The following is a 19,645-nucleotide window of genomic DNA, read 5'->3' on the forward strand; positions in this document are numbered from 1 at the left end:
AAAATACAGTAATTAATGTCGAATAATAATTTTCAGTTATTTTACAATCACCAAGTAAATACCTTGACAAATAAAAATATAAAACCCAAGAAGAGGATGGATGACTTGTTCTCAATTGCTGTCATACATTACATATATTAATTTGATACGAAAGCGTCAAATTAATAATCTCATGTTATTTGATTAGAGAAATCGAAATTAAAAAAAAATAAAGGTGGTCAGCGTTTACTGAGTCGAGAAGTTCCGCATGGAGGTCTTAATAATACTTGTGTTATAGTTATATTAATCTCCGCGATTACATCACTAAACAAAAAAATTGAAGTGCAACAAGATGCAATGCAAGTAATATATCTAATATTCATATATTGGTCCATTAGATAAATTGAATAACGTCTAATTCTTTTAAGTTAAACAACAACAACAACAACAATAATAATAATAATAACAATAATAATAATAATAATAACAATAACAAAAAATAACAACAACAACAATAATAATAATAATAATAATAATAATAATAATAATAATAATAATAATAATAATAATAATAATAATAATAATAATAATAATAATAATAATAATAATAATAGAGCAGCAGCCGTAGATTGGTCTTACGACCACCTCAACTGCTCCTACTTTTCCCTCTCTACATATTCACGAGGAAGAGCGAAATTCAACGGCCAAAGTTCTTCTTAATGGCATCCCATCGACGGCGGAGATACGATCCGGCAAAGCTCCGACCTTCATTCTCCATCCCCTTCCTATTGTTTCATCTCCTTGCGCATCTCCACTTCTGTCTCTGTTCGAACACCGAAGGTAGTTTCTTGATGTTTGTCTTCTCTCTTTGATCATGTGCTTTTCGAAATCCTTAAACCGTTTTCATGTGTTTGAAGCTTTGGCTCTTATGAAATTCAAAGAGAGAATCGAGAGAGACCCATTTGGAGCTCTGATGAACTGGAATCCCGAAGGAGAAGGACAAGAATATCTTCATTGTTCTTGGTCTGGCATCGAGTGTTCAGATGGTAAAGTCGTGATCTTGTAAGTAGTCATATTACATAACACACACACTCTCTCTCTCTCGTTTATTGATTTATCCCTCCTACGATTTTTTTTTGTTTCGTGTAATAGCTTAAAAATTCAAGATTCATCATAGCCGTATAGAATCAGGAAGTAGAACTTGACGAGATGAGCAGTTCATATGATGTTGGTCAAGACCTGGTTTGGATTCTCTGCATTAGGTTTAATGTTAGCTCCAAAGTCAAAATTAGTGGCCCCAGTAAAATTTTGTATTTTTACAGCGAAATTTTCAATAGTGGGTTTGGTTTGATGTCTGAGTTTCAGTGAGACATCTTTTTTTTGTTTGTGTGTGTGCGCCATTGCAGAAACCTGAAAGATCTTTATCTCAAAGGGACACTGGCTCCCGAACTTGGGAAGCTGCTACACTTGAAATCTCTGTAAGTATCGAGTTACAACTTCCAATGGTGCTTCCTTGGTTCATATTGTGGGATGCTGTTCTCAAAGGTGTGCAAACTGTTTTGAAGAATGCTGAGAAACAATTCATTCTCCGGAGATGTGCCTAAAGAGATTACGGAATTGCCGGAGCTGGAGCTCTTGGATTTGGGTCACAATAACTTGAGTGAACCATTGCCCTTCATGTTCCACAACCCTCCAGAGCTTATTATTACTCTGTAAGTTTCTCATCTTTTTTTTTTACAAAAAAAAAAAAACAAATGCAGCATCTCATGTTTCTTACAAACATAAAACAGGAAAGGGAAAGATTCAGCCAGGCCGCGCAGGCTGCTTCAGTTCACTCCACCAAACCTTGACCCCTTCTTCCAGGCGGCACCACCCTCACCTCAGGCATCTTCCCAGAGAATTTCTCCACCGCCACCGCCTGGACAGACTCCTCCTCCACCTTCCTCACCTGCTAAAGATGTCCCTGCACAAACTCCCCTTCCACCTCCACCTCCACCTCCATTTCCCAGTGTTCTCAAAGACAAGAGTAAGCCAGCTAACAAGCTTTATATCACAGTGGGCGTTCTCGTGGGACTATTCTCAATCTCTGTAGCCGTCATCGTCCTTCTCCTTTTCCGGAACCACAAGGTTTCAATCAAGCCATGGGCCACCGGAATAAGTGGGCAGCTTCAAGCATCACTTATAACTGGTAAAAGACTAAGCCTTTTTCCCCACATCATTATTCATTGTTGTGGCCTTACCGAAAGCACATATCTTGGTGTAGCTGTCCCCAAACTGAAGCTATCAGAACTACAAGCAGCCTGCGAAGATTTCAGCAACATCATCGGCTCCTTCTCTGACGGCACTATTTATAAAGGAACTTTGTCCAGTGGGGCTGAAATTTCTGTTGTATCTCTGGCTGTAGGATCTCGTGAAGATTGGTCCTCGAATCTGGAGACACAGTTCAAAGAAAAGGTATTCCAACAAGTAAACTGCAATTCAACTCCGTGTCTCATTCTTAAGGAAGGAAATCATTTGCTATCTAAACAAAGAAATCTGCTGCTGCTATTTTGGTTTTTTTTTTTCTCGCAGATAGATACGCTGTCTAAAGTGAATCACAAGAACTTTCTGAATTTGGTCGGATATTGCCAAGAAGACGAGCCATTCTCCAGAATGATGGTTTTCGAGTATGCTCCTAACGGTTCCCTCTTTGAGCATTTGCACGGTGAGACCTCTTCATCTTAATTTACACCAATTCAAACAAAGACTTCGCATTTGATTCTTCTTTCGGTGCGCAGCACAACACATGGACCACTTGGACTGGTCGACAAGACTCAGAATAGCAATGGGCATCGCCTGTTGTCTCGAACACATGCACAGCCTAAATCCCGATCCCATCTTGCACACCAACTTAGACTCCTCTTCTGTCTACTTGTCCGAAGACAACGCCGCCAAAGTCTCTGACTTCACTTTCCTCAACTCCATTTCTCCATCCAAAGAAGGTTCTTCAAGCCGGAATCTTCTGGAACTCCCACTCCTCGATCCCCCGGGCAACGTCTACTGCTTTGCTTCCATTCTATTCGAGATCTTGACTGGGAAGATCCCGGACTCTGATTCTCTCTCTCTTGGAAGCATGCCCGCGAGAGAACTCCTCAATTTTGTTGCAATATTTCCGACAAATCTCGCATTTGAATTCGTGTCAACAACATCATCATCTGAACGCTCCACCGATCTGATTGCAGATGATGACTGCAAAATATCAACTGGCTTAATCGACGATTTTTCGATTGGTGCCTGTTGCAGCGACATTTTCGGTGATTGAACCTCATAATCTTGTCGCTCCCGATCCGATTTCATCAACTCACTCAACTCAACCAACATTTTCTCCATCAAGTGCATCTTCAAACATTCCTTCTGCATTTTCGCCATTGATGTTCGAAAATCCACCATTCTCGCCTCAATCTTTCCAAATGTTCATTCACTATCTCCTCCAATTGCTCCAGTTTTTGGCTATTGTTCCTCCAATTGCTCCAATTTCTGACTATTGTTCTTCGCCGTTGTTGATCAAAGACGTGCTCTGATACCAAATTTGATTGGTTTGAATCCATACCCGAGCCAGCGGCCAACATTGAGGGAGGTTGCCGCTAAGTTGAAAGAGATCACCGGCATATTTCCCGACAGAGCGATGCCAAGGCTGTCACCATCATGGTGGGCGGAGCTGGAGATTACATCCACTGAAGGAAGCTAAAGCGGAGGAAGAGGAGAAAAGGGGCCGTCTTCCTGGTGTTTCTGCTTAGAAATTCTCTGTAGATACACAAAATACGATGTAAAGCTATGATATCATCTTCTGCACCATATATCAGATTGTGTATAATTTTCCACCGAAGATTTATAAAAAAAATACCGAGTGATAAAAAAAAAGGATCATAGCACAAACAACACAGATACGAATCTAAACATATACGAAAAGAAGAAGTGGAGAGAAATAATTAAGGGAGGCAAACTCAAACATCCCATAGACGGCAGAGTTCTTTACAACATTTGTACAAGAACAACGGAGATACTGGAGAAGGAAAGTCCAGTGTTTGACAGCAAATTCTTTTCCATTTTTTTTTGGTTTAGATCAAGATACAGAGTTGAGATATGTATGAGGAAAAATCCGTATAGATATACCTGAGATATCTATTGATCTTGTATGTCAAGACAAGCTTGAGTCTTGGATCTGTAGTAGAGATGGAGCGTATCACTGTGGTTAGGGTCCAAACAAAGAGCAGCTTCACAGTCTTGAGCAGCCAAAGACAGCTTCCCCATGGCCTCATAGAACGCTGCCCGCAGATGCAGTGTTTGCAATTCCGGTCTGAATGCTATCGCCTTTGATAGCTCTTCCACTGCTTCCCTCTCTTTCTGGTCATCCATCATTACTGTACAAATCATATTCGCCACCATTCATATGTTATGTTATATTCAGGAGTTCTCTTTTCCATGAAAAGAAGAGGGATTTTACCAGCAGCTCTGTATCTGTAAGGGTAGGTTCTGAGAGGGTCGTGTGATGTGGCCATGTCAAGATCCTCTTTGGCTCTGTCGCGTTCACAGTACTCCGACCGTTTCTCGTATGCCGAGGCTTTGTTACATGCCTTCTCAATCAGCTTTGTCATCTCTTCATATGCAGCTTTACGTTGGTTCTTCAGAAAATAAACACGCGCAAGCCCTTGATGTGCACGCGTGTGTTTGATGTCCAAAGCATTCATATATGCAGCTTCGGCCTGATCTAGCTTCCCACAATCTATATAGATGCTTCCGAGATTGTTCAGAGCCTTGAAATCACAAAGAACAATTTATGTGAATAGAGGCTCTTGGCAGTTGATTTCTACTTTCTAGTACAGAAAGAAATGGGAAAAAGTTTCTGTCACCTGTCCTTTGCGTAGCCCGTCTGAAGGACACTTGAGAGCTTCCTCTAGAATATGAATAACAGAAGAGGTCTCCACCGGATCGAGGTTCTTGTCTGCCAGCACATAAGCTTTAAGGAAAAACGCTTCAAAAGAACGCTGAATCGAGATGGCCTTCTCGGCTTTATCGAGAGCTGCATCGACATGACCCATGTCATATAACATCCAACCTTCATATACAAACTTCTCTGCCTCAGAAGCAGCGAGGTTCCTTGCCAGACGTAGACACCTCAACGCAGCTCTCTGGCAATTCAATCTGGAAGATATGTCACACATTGTCAAACACTGAACAAATAATTAGATCGCAACTCCCCAACAACTTGAAAACCTCTTATTACCTTAGGAGAAGAAGAGACTGTCTAAACCTCAGGAAGTTTTTCTTGGGATCACTCTGAAGCATTTGTTGAACAACGGCCAATGACCCGATATCATCTACAGCCGACCAGCTATCGTAAAGCCTCACCCAACAATCCCCATCACTCTGCTCCTCCTCCTGTTGCTTGATGTGACGTCTAGTTAGAACTTCGACCATCTCATCTCCCCTCACTCTTCCACCAAACACAACGCAGTTCGGTTCCAGACACAAGAGTGCCCTAATATCTCTCAAACAACTGCCATGGTCACCACTGGCTGAGTATAGCCAAGCCCTCAGTTCTAGACAGTCTGGTGTCAGCTTAAATCTTATGATCCTGTCTATCTCTGCAATGGCTTCTTTAACCTGCTTCTCTTCAAATTTCATCACTGCCCTGTACTTGTAAGGAAAGGTCAAAGTTGGGTCGAGCTCAGTTGCAGCTGCCAGGTCATTTAGTTTCTCGTTCTCGACATTGTACAACGACCTCTCCTGATACATCCACCCATGTCGTTTGTGATTAGAGAGGAGATGGGTCATTAGCTTGTACGCTGAGTATCTCTGGCCTTGTTTATACTCAGTTCTTGCAACGCCAGCCAGTGAATAGATATGACCCAAGCTTGAAGCTAATCTGAAATGAAATTGGGCATCTTTGTAATCCTTTCTCTGAAGCAGAACACAGCCGATTTGATGCAAAGCTAGGGCCTTTTGCCAGTTCCCGCCCGAGAAATCTCTCATTCTCTCGAGCAGAATCAATAATGTGCCAGTGGCTAAATTCTCCTCAATGCCAACTTGGCTAAGGAAGTAGTACAACAAGAACAAAGCGTTCGAGCCCAGAACAGCTAATTGTTCTTTTGCTTCCAAACTGCAGAAGAGTCTCGTCACTCTGGGATTATAGAGAGACTGAGGAAGCTGTCGCAGAATTGCCTGCAAGCAAGCAGATACAAGAAGTTGTGCACGTTCCTCCAATGCATAGTCTATGAAGTCTAAAGCTTTATGGATGTTATCAACCGAGGAAGCCAGACGAGCGTCACAAGCAGACTTGAGATCGTCACAACAGAACTTAGTAGCTAATCCAAGCAGCTCCAAGACAGTTTCAGCTCGAAACAGATCCACCCTTTGAATCCTACTGTATACGTTCAATGCCCTCACCGCCTCCACTGAAACGCTATTCTCCGAGAAATCGATCCGGGAAGTTCTTGATTCCATGAAAGAGCCGTACAACATCGCCTCAAAAGGCTGAGAAAGTGCAGCGATACGGGACCTAACACACTTGACCTCCGCTGGACCAACACTGAACAAAATGTCGCAGTCCTCCTCCACACTCAAAATCTCCTCAAATTCTTCAGCCTCCAAGACTTCACCAGAGCCTTCATTATATGCTACATGGCATTTGCAGTGCTCGTTGACTCGATTCATATCATAACCATGAATTAAACTATCACTCGGGCATTCGAGAACAAACCCGTTACAGTCCAAGGATTTAACGCCCACGAGTTCGTGTTCTCTCCTCTCGAATCTCAACCAAGCAGATAAAATAACCTTACAGGGGACGTCGATGGCGTGTTGCCTAGAGTTGAGCAGACATCTACGCGATAGCTTAGCATCGCCGAGCCCTCGAAGAGCAGCGTACTGCTCGACGTACAACATCGACTTTTCAGATTCGGAACTGGACTCAATTCTCCGGAAGAGATTTGATAATGTCTCCACCAAATCGATGGGTTTGAGGAAAGAGTCCAACGGAGGCTCAAGGAGGTCTGTGGTCGGGAACCCATAGGGAAGAAGAACCCGAGAGGCTGGTGTTGGAGTGGTTTTCTTGGATATTGAGTGACCTAGAAATTTGAATCGAGGGCTGCCATTAGTGCCGCTAGAGGATGAGTCTTGGGAATTCAAGGCGTGAATTTGAGTGCTCTTAAATTTCTCTAAGAGCTTCAGATTACGCATTCTGCAATCACATGGAGCTTGGCGAGAGGTTGAAATGAGATTCCAGGGATACAAATAAATAAAAGGAAGGGTCTTGGATTAGAAACGGATATTGTCAGTCACCTCAGATTCATAAATTAGGGGATAAATGTCGAGGGAAAGGGGGGACTGTCTGAGCGTTTGTAGCGATTTTCAAACCAGGCGAGAGGCTTATTGTGCAAAAGGATAGGAAATGGAGTCAGCAGATAAGGATGTGTTTGTTCAGCGAGAAAAGGAAAGAAAGTTGACAGTTGGGAAATGGAGGCTCAGACACCCTTCCCTGTCTCTGGAGCCTCCACGGTCGGTCAATAGAGAAGAGGAGGTGGGATGTTTTACTTCCTCGGGAAAACCAAAGAAAAGTGGCCCTTTTTTTTTTTTTTTTTTTTTTAGTGATGGCGAAGATTCTCATCAGAGCTATTTTTCTCTACATATATGCATATAGTGAGAACAACAGGGGACCTCTTCCATGGCTTTTTCGCTTTCGGTGTTTAGCGGAACAAGTGAGCCAACTCCAATGATTGGCCACGTGTCAGACCTCCGGTTCGAACCCCAATCCCGGTTTGGTTGAAATTTTCATCACCCACTGCATTATCAACTCTCACGTCATGGTTCATACGACTAGTGTCATCACATGATTCTTTCCTTTTTATCGTTGACTTTATCAAAACCTTGGGTTTTTTTGGTAAATTTAAATCAGTTTTGATTAAAGGAAAAGCAAAGGAAGTGAAGCCAGATCTCTACTTGACCCATCCTTACTCGTCTTTTTCATTCACTCATTATCCAGAACACTCGTATATTTCAAAGGTTTTGGCAATTACGAATGTTTTCAACTCTGTGAAAGCTATTGTCTAGTTTTAGCTGCTGAGATGAAGTGTCTAATCATGGATATGGACCGACAAATCTAATCAGACTTTATTCATTACATATTAAATGGAAAACAATAAGAGAAAACTATCGGTGAATTGTTCTCTCCACACATCTGGAAAACACATGCCAATGCTCTTTTTAAATTTTTTTTTAAAAAAAAGAGAGAGAGAGATGGCAAATAATTGAGGGTTAGGTGAACATTATTAATTCAAATTTTGTCCATAAACTATAATACAAAGATGTATATGCAATATATATTATATATAAGAACCTTGTGGTTTAGGAGGAGAAAATTTACAGGGAGAGACGTGTGGTCACGTGCCCATGTGACAGAATCTGAAACTTGTCTGTACGACTCTAATCACGGGCAAGGCTAAAACGACACGAAGTCAACAAACGGGCAAGAGAGGCTGGGTGGGATAATATTGGGCTTATTCCCCAATTTCAAAAACTTGTAAGCTACGAGTAAAAGCCCAACTAACAGAGTATGAAGTCAAGCCCAATAGAAAAACTTATTTTACTTGTGCTGTTAATTATTATTATTATTATTATGCGAATTGGGTATCAATGACAACAAATGACATTATAAAAAAAAGGTAGACTCCAAATAAAAAAGAACAAGGTAGAAATGTGCCGAATCCATCTCGAGTCTTGACAGTACATCATCCAAACGAGATCGAGAGAGTTTGGGCTTTGCTTTTTGTTCCTTTTCTTCTCGATGCTGATCCAACCGAAAGAACAAGAATGAGGGCACACAATTGTCATTGTACATATATGCATGCATAAATCGGTATTATAATCTGTATATTTACATTTATAAATATCTATATATCTATCATCATATATGTATGTAATGTTTCATTATACATAATGAATGCGTGCGTATACAGTGTTGAATGGGTTAACGAGAACGTAAGAAAGGGGGGAAGTTTTGAAAAGCTGAGGGCAAATAGGACAAAGCCAAAGGGCAGTGCAGTAGTGTTTGCATGCCAATCATTGATTCTAATTATCAACGTGTATATATAATATAGCCGTTGTGTTTACATAAAAACGAGTGCAAAAAATGGCATTTTCCTACACCTAAATGTGAAAAGCAAAACATTTTTGGTTCTATCAGACCTTTGACTAACAAAAACACGAGCTGCTATCAAGGAACCTAACCATCCTGAACCCACTCCCACTATATATATATATATATAATGTAATTTATCATAAAACTAAACCGTGCATAAAGGATGAAGATCATTCACCTAATTAAGGCCTTGGTGGGGGCATGTTGATATCGGGATGAAGCAGGGAATACGGGATCATGAGAGCAGCAGCAGAAGGTTCATTCAGGTTCTGGTTAGGGTCAAAAGGCTGTGATAACCCGTTTCCCCAAACCATTTCATTTCCTCCCCCTTCATCATATCCTCTCTCCTGTTGCTGTAATGCCAATTTCCTCATCAGCCTTGTGAACTCTACCTTTTTCGCCTCTATTTCGGCTATCAAACATTTATATATATAAAAACAGATTACATCGTTATAAATGTACGTAGTAAAACTCATGATCACTACATATTGCATTTCTTATGTGTTTTTTGGTACCCTCAGTTCGTCGATAATGTTCATTGCAAGCAGCGATACGCAGATTCAGATCCCTTTGCTCCATTTCGGCAAACCGCTTATGCTCTCTCGCCGTTGCAACTTGCGGACGAAGCACCGCCACCTGCATCTGTGCGTACGTACCCACAAATTAAGAGCTTACGATTGCATATTTTATATATTAAGTGAAAACATTATACACATGCATATTAAAACGTAACATATCTATATTCATCGAACTGGTAAAATTAGGGGAAATCAGAACATACATATGTATCCCAATTAATATACGCAAATTCATATACTTAGATATGCATTATCATAATATATATCTCACACTTACCTCAAGCTCCTTGTGTTTCTTCTCTAAATCAGCAACGTATTGAAGCTTCTTGATCCTAGACTTCTGGGCCGACACACGGTTCGAAATTACACTACAGAAGAGAAAAAATTATATGTATTGTTGCGCACAAGTATTTGAGAATAAATGTACCGTAGATCTATAAGTAATCAAGACAAGGCTGATTAATACCGTTTGAGCTTCCTAGGATCCATGTCGTAATCGATGTTGTGACGTAAGCGAATGGTGAGACCAGGTTCGACTTCATAGTTGATGAAACCTAATTTCTTCGGACCGGAACTCTCACCGCCGTCGTCGGCGGAGGAGTCGACGAGGACCGTCAGATTCGAATCGGAGGGCTGGGGAGGAGGCGTCGTCTCACGCCACACTTGGAACGACTTTGGAGCCAAAGGCACCGGCATGCTCGGCGATGCCAAAGTCAGGAACATGCCTTGCTCTTCCCCGTTGCTTTTATTATTATCATTCTCCTCCATCTCGATCTATCTCATCAGCTGCTTATCAAACGAGAAAATAAAAATCAGATAACTATATAACAAGAATATACAGTGCGACATCATCCGATGCGGCAATGGATGGACATGAAGGTAAGTACATACATGGGTTGAGAGACAGACGAGACAATGGCTCTTGCGTATATGCCCTGGTTTTATTATATACAGAAAGTATACTGATAAAATTCCAATGTTGCCCTTGGGATGGGAGTAGTGTTAGGTGGTACACACGAGGATATTCCAGCTTCTTTTCTTAATCTGGACATTTATTCTCAGTTTTTTTTTTCCCGAGCTCTACGAAATGCACATAAATACCCCGCGTTTTCATGGATAACAACAAGCATGAGCCAGGTGATTTAGATGAAAAAAAACAAAAACTGCAATATTTTGGTGGCGAATGGTATGATGAATCAATGACAAATATAGAAAATAGTACTATAGTCTAATAATAATAAAACTTGGATATAAGGAATATTAATTGCAAATATGGGAATACGGATATAAGGAATACATCTATCAATATAAAATAATAAAATGGAACTGTGGAACGTTGGAATAGTAAAACTTGCAAATGTCTCTTGATGACTAATAGAACAAAATACAGCGTGACATAGTTATATTATAAAAACAATATTTGAAGTAGATTTTAATAATATATAAATTTGAAAGTGTGATTTATATTAAATAACAGTTGTTGAAGTAAACAAATTTATTTTGACGTGAAATGCCAATAAAATTTTTAATTGGATATTAAACCCAAAAAAAAATTTATTGAGTTGACATGAACTTGTGTAATACTTATTTCATTCGCTAATTAATTTTATAATAACTAAAAAGAACGACAACAAACAACAACGATGATGGTGTGGCGATGATGATGATGATCTACGGTGTGCTAGCTTATTTAATTGAATTGACTGTTGGATAATGAATTTTCAATAATTAATTCATTTTAAAAGGAAAGAAATATACAAATAAATGATTGCTAATTTATGTGCGAATCCAATAAAATCTTGAATAAATACAGTGTGATTTGAATGCAAATGAAGGGGTATATGTCACTTTGAACATAACAGAATATATACATATATATATATAGAGAGAGAGAGGGAGATTTTGCAAAATCAAAGTAATAAAAAAAGATGTGGTGGTGTGGTATCATTAATCCTTGATTAGTTTAGAAGAAAAAAAAAGTTACAAAGGTATATATATGAGGCTTATGTTTATGAAATAAGGGTACTTTAACACACACACACATATATATATATATATATCAAAGAAAATTTATTCTCCAAATTAAAGCCATATATATGTTTTGTTAACGATACTATTTAGAAGCTAATAATAATTTGAAATAAATATCACTCTAGAGAAATACTCTGAAATTCTAGAGAACATTGTTATATTCGGGAGTTCATTAACTATTACAATGTAAGGAAGGAAGGAATCAAGGAAAGGGTTGATGGAGAAGGGGAGGGGGTGGATCGGTGGTGGAGGGTCCAGATTGGCGCAGGAGAGAGAATCGAAGGAGCTGGATGGTCGTGGAGTCTAAGTTGTTCAGAACCCCCGGGCACCCTATAATGCTGCTTGCTATGTTCTTCTTCATCCTTTCTATCTCCTCCTTCAGTGCTCTGTATTCCGCTGCAGGTTTACATCCATTGAATATCATCTCTATGTTCAAACCGAATCTTATTAATCCCAAGATACGAAGGACACCTTGTTTGTGCATGAGCTGGGAAGAACATTGAGATAGCTTCTGCCTCATCATATCATTCTCAGCCCGTAACATCAAGTTCTCTTCCTCCTTGCACTTGATCGCTGGACGTTTTGCCACTATTTCCGCCTGTTTTTTTTTATATATACGTATGTATGTATGTACATATAATCTTATATGTGCCATGCGATTAGGAGAGGATATACGACATAATAATATTTACCTGGAGAGATTTGGCTTCTGCTTCGAGTTTCGCCACCTTTTGGAACTGTTTGCTCCGATAGTTTTTGGAGTACTCCTTGCTCGTCATCGCACTGATTTTCTCGGTAGCCCATAAATATTAACGATTAGTTTGGACAGAAATAAGTACACTACAGATTATATTTGGCCAAATATCACCACATGCATATTTGTTTTTTTACCTCTACTCTTAAATCATAATTAATCCTTATTGCTTTTTAATATCTGAAAACTACAATTGAACTATGTTTCATCACATTTTGATAAAAATTAATTGATTTTCATTATACTTTTATATCGATCGGTAGATGTATATGACGCGAGAAAATAGGATTTACCTTGATGGCAATCGATCAAATAAACAGATAAATATTACTACATGCAGCGTATTGTATTTTATAATAATAATATGGTCGATACGACGCGTTTTGCCATTTGATTTAATTAATAATCATATGTACATTTTTAGATACTAATTAACTAAACTATCTTGATCAGACCAATCACATGAGTATTAGAAAAATGAATGTAGATATATGAAATTTACCGGATAGGTTTTTGATCCTTCTTAATCTGAGTTTTGTCTTCTCCGCTGGCATGAGACAGTTCTTCCGATGATCCAGAAAATGCACGAAACAACACATTGGAATTCGTCATCTCGTGACCTTGGCTTCCCATGTCCTGCAAATAATCGAGAAACCTTATGATTATATTTTGTACAAAGGGTGGCGAATAATGCATAAAAGAATGGAATACATTTGCCCGAGCGATGGAGATGAGAGTGTTGGGTGCAATCTGTGTTCTCTGATCAACCCGCTTTCTGTCATTTTTTTTGGTAAAAAAATGGGGGCATATCTGTTGAAAATGGATATTTATTGGAATTGTCAATTGGAATCTGGTTTTGTACAAATTTACCAAATATTGGATTGTATTAAAAGGAAAACCGTCCAAAAATAAAATTAAATTAAATGAGTGTATCTACACATATGCAAATAGATGCATGTATGTGTATCTACTTCACGTTGTGGTTTATACGAGATATAATATTACATTCTCACGAAATTCCAATAATGATAATATTTATTATTATTATTATTCGCCAGGTAGATTAAGGTTTAAATGGTAATATTTTTTATTTTTAATTTTTGTTTTTTTTTAACACAAAAGGAGTTTTAAAGTTTTTAATACACTTTTTATGAAAATAATTTTTCAAATTTTTAGAAAAAATATTTTAAAATTAATTGTCAATTTTTTTAAAAAAAATTAAAAATTCGAAAAGTCTCTTCCATTCAAAACGCTAAAAAAAAAACAAATTAGGCCGTATGAAAGTTACAAAAATCGCGTCCGTCTCTTTTAGAAGCAAGGGAAGTTGGCGGCCCAATTAAAACAAACAATAAATGGGATGGGGCCATCTTATAGCCCACCTCGTGATGTTCATTTTATTTGACTCCAATTTTTTTTAAAGGTTTTTGATATAAAATATATTTCGGAATTAAATAGTAAATAAAGTTTGTGTAGAATGAATGAATCGTGCACGATTTAGTCCCTAAAGTATTGACACAAAAAAGAAGACTTTATACTAGTAGCAATCAGACTGTCATGTTTCCGGGAAATGAGGTGCTGTCGGATGTGTGGGCGTCTGCAATCTCCACCGCCATCGCCTTCGCATGCCTCCGCTTCCGGGCTGAGATGGGCAAGCTCCGCGTCTTCGACCAGGTCCCCACCTCTGTCTTTATGTCTTAATTTCTGACTGGTTTACAAGTTTCGCTTCTTCATGTTTTCAGAAACTCATCAGGAAGCTTGTGCATATAAGTTTCGGGCTAGTTTTTATGACTTGCTGGCCCCTCTTCAGGTAATGATGCCCCCTAAGAAAATGGTTTTTATGGGCAACTTTTGCCTCATCCCCTTTCATGTACCCATATTTTCAGCTCTGGACTTCGTGGGGCAATTTTAGCTTCTCTTATCCCTGGTGTTAATATAATACGGATGCTGCTACTGGGTCTTGGAGTATACCACGATGAAGGAGCAATCAAGTCCATAAGCCGATACGGAGACCGCAGGTAAACTGAATTGTATATAATCAATCATTCTCTCTGCCACTTCACAAAACACTGGTAGATGCCTTGGGCAACAGGGAACTGCTTAAGGGGCCACTTTGTTACGCATTAGCAATCACTTCAGCTTGTTTGTTGTACTGGAGGATGCCCCCGACTGCGATTGCTCTTGTATGCAACCTTTGTGCAGGAGATGGTACACAGTTAGCTGAATCCTTCCGACATGTCGGTTCTTTCTTGAGATATAGGAATCATACCTTGTGTTACCAATCCTCCCTATAGGAATGGCTGACATTGTAGGAAGGCGGCTCGGAACTGAGAAGCTTCCTTACAACAGAAACAAATCAATAGCCGGTAGCATTGCAATGGCAACAGCAGGGTTTTTTTAGCTTCCCTCGGGTAAGAAGTAGCTCTCCCTCAGATCACAACTATTGAACTGAGTTGCTTGTTGATGACAAGAGAAACTGTGACAGGTACATGCACTACTTTGCTTCATTCAATTGCATGGAGGGTGGTTGGGGAATGATTCTCCGTTTCTTGGTAATCTCGATTGCGTCGGCCGTGGTGGAATCAATCCCCATCCACACCCAAATAGACGACAATCTCACTGTTTCCTTAACATCTGCCTTGTTGGCTACTCTCGTCTTCTAGTTTTGTCTTTTGTCCTTTTGTTATCCTGCTTCAGGTATGCCCATTTGGAAAATGTTTGTGGTGGGAACCCTACTTGGCTTTGGGAGTTTGTCTTCCAGCAACTTTGCTATCAGCACCAGCCATAAAATCACATGATCATAGAGCTACTTCCAACTATAAAATCACGTTTTTTTTAATATATTATGACTCGAATTTCAATCATGTACACAAATCGTTAAACAACCTTTGATCAAAAAGAAAAAAAGAAATGTGTTATTTTCCTTCAAGTTGGGAGTGGCAGTCATATACAATTGTCAGCATCAGCTATGGGACGAGGTTGAAGACCTCAAATGGGCCTTAATAAAATGGACTTTTCTCTCTTCAGCCCAAACTACGACGACATACAGTGCGATCATTTTCGTAAGGAAATAAACACCACGCCGTTCTACGGTTCTGCATTTAAAACGCTCGTCGTTTTCGTGAAGCCGATGTGTGGTGCCACGGCGTCTAATGATTGGTCCTTCATGGGGAACCGCACCGCAAAATGCCAGAACCCCCCCTTCACTCTTCCGCGCTCCCTCTCTCTCTGAGTTGTATGATGCTTGCAGAATCCGAAGAAACGCTCTACCTAACTCCCATCGCCACTGCGATTGCTCTGCGTAAGCTTTCTTGTTTCTATTTTTGTATCGATGGCGATTTTGATTTCTGAACTTGTTTATATAGACAGAGTAAGTGCGTGTGTTTGTGTGATTTCTGTAACGAAAACTTACAACTGACATTGGTAGAACAAGCGAGAGAGTGATTGTCCTTGTTTTTGAATTTTTGGTTCAAATTCTTGCATTTCTCTGAAAGTTCGCGTGTCCTAGGGTTTGTGATCCGAACGAATTCTTCAAATGAATCCAACTTGTCTCTTCTTTCTTTTTTTTTTGAGCGATCGCTTCCCCATCGCATGAATCTTTGAAATTTACTTCATTCCCTTTTTTTTCCGTCTTTCAAGTTTTTTTTTTGGAAGATTTTGCGATATTTTCACAATATATCTTTTCTTGAGTGTGCCGGTTTTATTGGAATCAATGGCTCTGGCGAAAGAGGTTGATACATCTTCTGATACTAAGGTATTTCTTCTCGTGTCATTGCATATTCTCAGTTTACCTATGTACATATGTGTTCATGAACAGAGTTACTAATTATCTTACTTAAATCTTGACTTAGTATAGCCCTAGGATCATTGACAAGGTCATAGAGTCTCAGTCGTTATGTAGTCTGCACCCTTCTCTTCTGCCTTGTCTCATGTCGGTCTAATGTCTATGCTTTGATCTTCTAGTTTCTTCCATAATATGGTTTTGGGCGTCTTTGGTCGATAAGTGAGATTAGATAGATGAGCTACTGATATATGTCGTGTTGAATAATGAAAAGGCTTGATAATGTTGAGTAGTCTGAGGGAATACAAAGAAGATCTACTAGTGTTGCGTGTTGTGGGTCTTTTATCCCCTATCAGTGATTCTAGGTGCCTATGTGAATTCAAGAGAGTAAACTTTTCAATAGTTACTGAAGCTTCCTTTTTTTTATGGCATTTCTCACTTCTCAGTCTTTCCAGAGTTTACTTCTCCATGGAAACTAGGTCTGGGTTTTCTTTCTTCTTGCTGTTGAGTTCTGTTTGCAGCTTTCTTCTAAGCTTTTCTTGGATCTCTTGGACTCTATAATTGCCGATGTGGCATCTGAGTGTCACCGGATAGTGAGATTTGGGCTTGATCATGATACGGAGGCGGTAGAAGAAGAGTTTAGGTTAGCAGCACAAGTGCATGCTAAGATTATTGATCCTAGCTATAATGCCGAAACCAACGCCAAGTATTTTGTTGACAATTTGGGCAGACTGATAGGATCTGTGTTAGAGTCCTATATCTGAAATATGTGGGGACAATTGAGTGTATATAAGACCATCAACATCCTCCCTTAACAAGTTAGATTTTGTAGTGGAGTTGTGAACTCAATTGTATCATTTGGTATCAGAACACAACTTTCTGCTCACCGTTGGGCCTCTGACAGAGTCACGACTGTTATCTTGTGGGCATGCGGTCGATGCGACTCTAGCGGGATGGTCGAGAGAGGAGCATTCACACTTGTGTAGCCGCCAGCGGCCGAGAAGCCCCCAACGGCATGGATATTGCTGTCTAAAGGAAGTGATATTGTTAGAGTCCCACGTCTGAAATATGTGGGGACAATTGAGTGTATATAGACCATGGCCACCATCCCCTAATAAGCTAGCTTTTGTGGTGGAGTTAGGTCCCAAATTGATAGAATCCACTCATCCATAATGAGTCCAACTAAGTCTCAAACCCAGTGAGTAGAATTCAGCCCAAAAGCTAGTTTAAGAGTGGAGGTTTGATCCTCTTTACATATTGTCCCCAAATCCCTCTCTCTCCGATGTAGGACTCTAATAATACCGCCCCCTTTAAACAACGATGACCACGACATTGGGACAAATTCGGTTGCTGGCAGTTTCTCGGTCGCACCCCGACCGTTCATCTAGCGCCGAATCGACTGAATGACCACATAATAACAGTTCATCAGAGGCCCACTGGTGCGGAGAGAGTTGGGCTTTGATACCAAATTATACAATTTGGGCCCTAACCCACCATAAAAACTAACTTGTTGGGGAAGGTGCTCATGGTCTTATATACACTCAATTGTCTCCATATATTTCAGATATGGGACTCTAACCATCTGCAACTCAATCTCTGATTTTCAACAAGAATACTATATTGATATCCAAAATAGGTACAGTTTGGATAGGCTTGGTTTGAGAGAGGTCTCCAATTCTCTTCCCTTACAATCTTTTACCCAAAATCCAGCATAAAACTCATACTAACCCACACATGCAACTATATACAGCTCAATTATAAAACATTCAATGTTGAGCTGGCAACTAACCTCTAATGTCTCTAACCAACTCTTACAACTACTAATAGAAAATAGTCTAAGTACACAAACATACAGACCACAAAAACAATAGAAACATACCTGTAATTCTGCAGTAATTGTTTTCCTCGACATCCCTGGTAGATTCTTCATTTTTCTTTGTCATCACAACTGTCGACTCTTTCCCCACTGTCCTTTTTGTCCTTCCTCACATAATCCTGACACCCTATCAATACCCTTCGCCTGAAGTCTCAATTTGTCCTCAAGGTGAAAACGCGAAAACTGTCTCCAAGTCGACTCATGGAATGGTAAATCCTTCTATTGTTTTGGAATTGGTGTTTGTTGAAATTCACTCCCCAAAGCCTTTTTAAGCTAAGATACATGAAACACTGGTGAACTCTCGCGTCCTCCAACAATTTCAAACTATATGTAACACTGCATGCTCGAGACAATGCCACAAATGAACCATAATACCAAGTTGCCAACTTCTGAAAACTATATGTAACATTGCATGCTCGAGACAATGCCACAAACCCTTTCGTAAACTGGTTTTTAATCTCTCTCCCCGATAAACCATAACTGTAATAAGCTATTAGTCTTTGTTTCTACATAAACACACCTCCAATTCCTAACCTGGATACATTATCTTCAACCACAAAATCATGAAAATCTGGTAAAATAAAATCTGGAACAGATATCATAGCATGTTTCAGCTGTTGAAATGCTACCGATATAGTACTTGACTACTTGACCAATGAAATCCGTCTTTCTTCAACAAATCTATTGACGGTCTCGCAATTGACCCATAATGTTGCACAAAACGTCTATAGTATTCTGTCAAACCAAAAAATCCCTTCAACTCCTTTGACATTTTTCAGTTCTGGCCAATTCTTCATAATTTGAGGTTTCCCTCCCTCCAATTCTTTGATCAGGTATTTTCTTGATACCTTTCAAAATCAAGGGGTTTTCCCCTTATACACAAATCAAAATTGGCTAATGTCATTAGGGTTTTTTCCCCCTAGATGTACATTACCAATAATACCCCTGTTTCTTCCATATACTAGATAAAACTAATTAACTTAACTCCTTAGTTCTTGTTTGAAGAACGCAGGTTTCTATCAAATCTCCCCCTAATAAGTTTCACCTTGTCCTCAAGGTGAAAATCGAGAAAAGTCTCCTCGGTTTCCCTGCCATCAAAAGGCGGGGAATGCTTCCGACGATTGACTGATTGAGTACTTCTTGGCCTCCGTCTTTCGTTCCATTGTCAACTCAAGTCCTAGGGTTAGACCCAACGAAGGTGGAAGTCCAACCTCCTCACGAAAGACGTCGTCAAACTACCCTATGAACACTACAAAAAAACCTGCATATAGCGACGGAATTTGCGACAGAAATTTCCGTCGCACAGAAAATTGCGACGGAATGTGACAATTTTACGACAGAACGTGGAAAAAAATTATCCGTCGCAAAATCCGTCGCAATTTGCTACGGATAATTCTGTCACAACAAAGAAATAGATGATTTGCGACGGAAAATAAAAATTGCGACGGATTGCGACAGAATATTCCGTCGCAAT

At 39.7% G+C, this 19,645-nt stretch overlaps 5 protein-coding genes and 1 pseudogene across 8 annotated transcripts in view; 3 read left to right on the forward strand and 3 right to left on the reverse strand.

The window, feature by feature from the left end:
• Positions 1–630: 630 nt before the first annotated feature.
• Positions 631–3,832, forward strand: LOC104810698 (protein MALE DISCOVERER 1-like). Its single transcript, XM_010537059.1, has 9 exons — positions 631–819; positions 897–1,041; positions 1,386–1,457; positions 1,545–1,691; positions 1,770–2,167; positions 2,243–2,433; positions 2,551–2,683; positions 2,757–3,173; positions 3,555–3,832. Exons 1-9 carry the CDS (start codon positions 699–701, stop codon positions 3,704–3,706), a joined length of 1,776 nt encoding a protein of 591 aa, XP_010535361.1. The 5' UTR covers positions 631–698; the 3' UTR covers positions 3,707–3,832.
• Positions 3,672–7,590, reverse strand: LOC104810697 (ETO1-like protein 2). 2 transcript variants are annotated; one of them, XM_010537058.2, is made up of 5 exons: positions 5,243–7,197; positions 4,869–5,160; positions 4,463–4,772; positions 4,132–4,379; positions 3,672–3,762 (listed from the first exon to the last, which is right to left on the reverse strand). In XM_010537058.2, the coding sequence occupies exons 1-4, from the start codon at positions 7,195–7,197 to the stop codon at positions 4,141–4,143; spliced, it is 2,796 nt and encodes a 931-aa protein (XP_010535360.1). In that variant the 3' UTR covers positions 3,672–3,762; positions 4,132–4,140. The 2 variants fall into 2 exon arrangements, with proteins under 2 accessions (XP_010535360.1, XP_010535359.1); XM_010537057.2 differs by lacking the exon at positions 3,672–3,762 and having other exon boundaries at positions 3,920–4,379; positions 5,243–7,590.
• A 1,026-nt stretch (positions 7,591–8,616) lies between these two features.
• Positions 8,617–10,704, reverse strand: LOC104810699 (transcription factor HY5). Of its 2 annotated transcripts, XM_010537061.1 has the most exons (6): positions 10,624–10,704; positions 10,199–10,518; positions 10,010–10,100; positions 9,670–9,796; positions 9,333–9,566; positions 8,617–8,803 (listed from the first exon to the last, which is right to left on the reverse strand). In XM_010537061.1, the coding sequence occupies exons 2-5, from the start codon at positions 10,498–10,500 to the stop codon at positions 9,337–9,339; spliced, it is 750 nt and encodes a 249-aa protein (XP_010535363.1). In that variant the 5' UTR covers positions 10,501–10,518; positions 10,624–10,704; the 3' UTR covers positions 8,617–8,803; positions 9,333–9,336. The 2 variants fall into 2 exon arrangements, with proteins under 2 accessions (XP_010535363.1, XP_010535364.1); XM_010537062.2 differs by lacking the exon at positions 8,617–8,803 and having other exon boundaries at positions 9,385–9,507.
• Positions 10,705–11,879: 1,175 nt separating this feature from the next.
• On the reverse strand, positions 11,880–13,299 carry LOC104810700. The gene is made up of 5 exons (XM_010537063.1): positions 13,229–13,299; positions 13,020–13,153; positions 12,456–12,546; positions 12,235–12,361; positions 11,880–12,159 (listed from the first exon to the last, which is right to left on the reverse strand). The coding sequence occupies exons 2-5, from the start codon at positions 13,148–13,150 to the stop codon at positions 11,966–11,968; spliced, it is 543 nt and encodes a 180-aa protein (XP_010535365.1). The 5' UTR covers positions 13,151–13,153; positions 13,229–13,299; the 3' UTR covers positions 11,880–11,965.
• Positions 13,300–13,955: 656 nt separating this feature from the next.
• On the forward strand, positions 13,956–15,387 carry LOC104810701 (annotated as a pseudogene).
• Positions 15,388–15,644: 257 nt separating this feature from the next.
• The window catches only part of LOC104810702, an 11,403-nt gene continuing 7,402 nt past the window's right edge, over positions 15,645–19,645 (forward strand). The window contains exon 1 of one of the 2 annotated variants that reach the window (XR_002024061.1): positions 15,645–15,815. The gene's annotated coding sequence lies outside the window, so the exon portion shown is untranslated. The remainder of the gene's footprint in view (positions 15,816–19,645) is intronic. The other variant, XR_002024060.1, reaches the window with a different exon arrangement.

This window comes from Tarenaya hassleriana, unplaced genomic scaffold (assembly GCF_000463585.1).
Source record: "Tarenaya hassleriana unplaced genomic scaffold, ASM46358v1 Cleome19, whole genome shotgun sequence".
Taxonomy (NCBI): domain Eukaryota; kingdom Viridiplantae; phylum Streptophyta; class Magnoliopsida; order Brassicales; family Cleomaceae; genus Tarenaya; species Tarenaya hassleriana.

What these genes read in the sequence shown, in the direction of transcription:
- LOC104810698 (XM_010537059.1), top strand. Translation starts at nt 699, where the DNA reads ATGGCATCCCATCGACGGCGGAGATACGATCCGGCAAAGCTCCGACCT. An exon ending in CCTCTTTGAGCATTTGCACG is followed by an intron (nt 2,684 to 2,756) that starts GTGAGACCTCTT and finishes TTCGGTGCGCAG; the next exon opens with CACAACACATGGACCACTTG. An exon ending in CGTGTCAACAACATCATCAT is followed by an intron (nt 3,174 to 3,554) that starts CTGAACGCTCCA and finishes CAAATTTGATTG; the next exon opens with GTTTGAATCCATACCCGAGC.
- LOC104810697 (XM_010537058.2), bottom strand. Translation starts at nt 7,197, where the DNA reads ATGCGTAATCTGAAGCTCTTAGAGAAATTTAAGAGCACTCAAATTCAC. An exon ending in CAGTCTCTTCTTCTCCTAAG is followed by an intron (nt 5,161 to 5,242) that starts GTAATAAGAGGT and finishes CATATCTTCCAG; the next exon opens with ATTGAATTGCCAGAGAGCTG. An exon ending in ACGGGCTACGCAAAGGACAG is followed by an intron (nt 4,773 to 4,868) that starts GTGACAGAAACT and finishes TGTGATTTCAAG; the next exon opens with GCTCTGAACAATCTCGGAAG.
- LOC104810699 (XM_010537061.1), bottom strand. Translation starts at nt 10,500, where the DNA reads ATGGAGGAGAATGATAATAATAAAAGCAACGGGGAAGAGCAAGGCATG. An exon ending in AGAAACACAAGGAGCTTGAG is followed by an intron (nt 9,797 to 10,009) that starts GTAAGTGTGAGA and finishes ACGTACGCACAG; the next exon opens with ATGCAGGTGGCGGTGCTTCG. An exon ending in ACATTATCGACGAACTGAGG is followed by an intron (nt 9,567 to 9,669) that starts GTACCAAAAAAC and finishes AATGTTTGATAG; the next exon opens with CCGAAATAGAGGCGAAAAAG.
- LOC104810700 (XM_010537063.1), bottom strand. Translation starts at nt 13,150, where the DNA reads ATGGGAAGCCAAGGTCACGAGATGACGAATTCCAATGTGTTGTTTCGT. An exon ending in AAGGATCAAAAACCTATCCG is followed by an intron (nt 12,547 to 13,019) that starts GTAAATTTCATA and finishes CGAGAAAATCAG; the next exon opens with TGCGATGACGAGCAAGGAGT. An exon ending in CAGAAGCCAAATCTCTCCAG is followed by an intron (nt 12,362 to 12,455) that starts GTAAATATTATT and finishes AAAAAAAAACAG; the next exon opens with GCGGAAATAGTGGCAAAACG.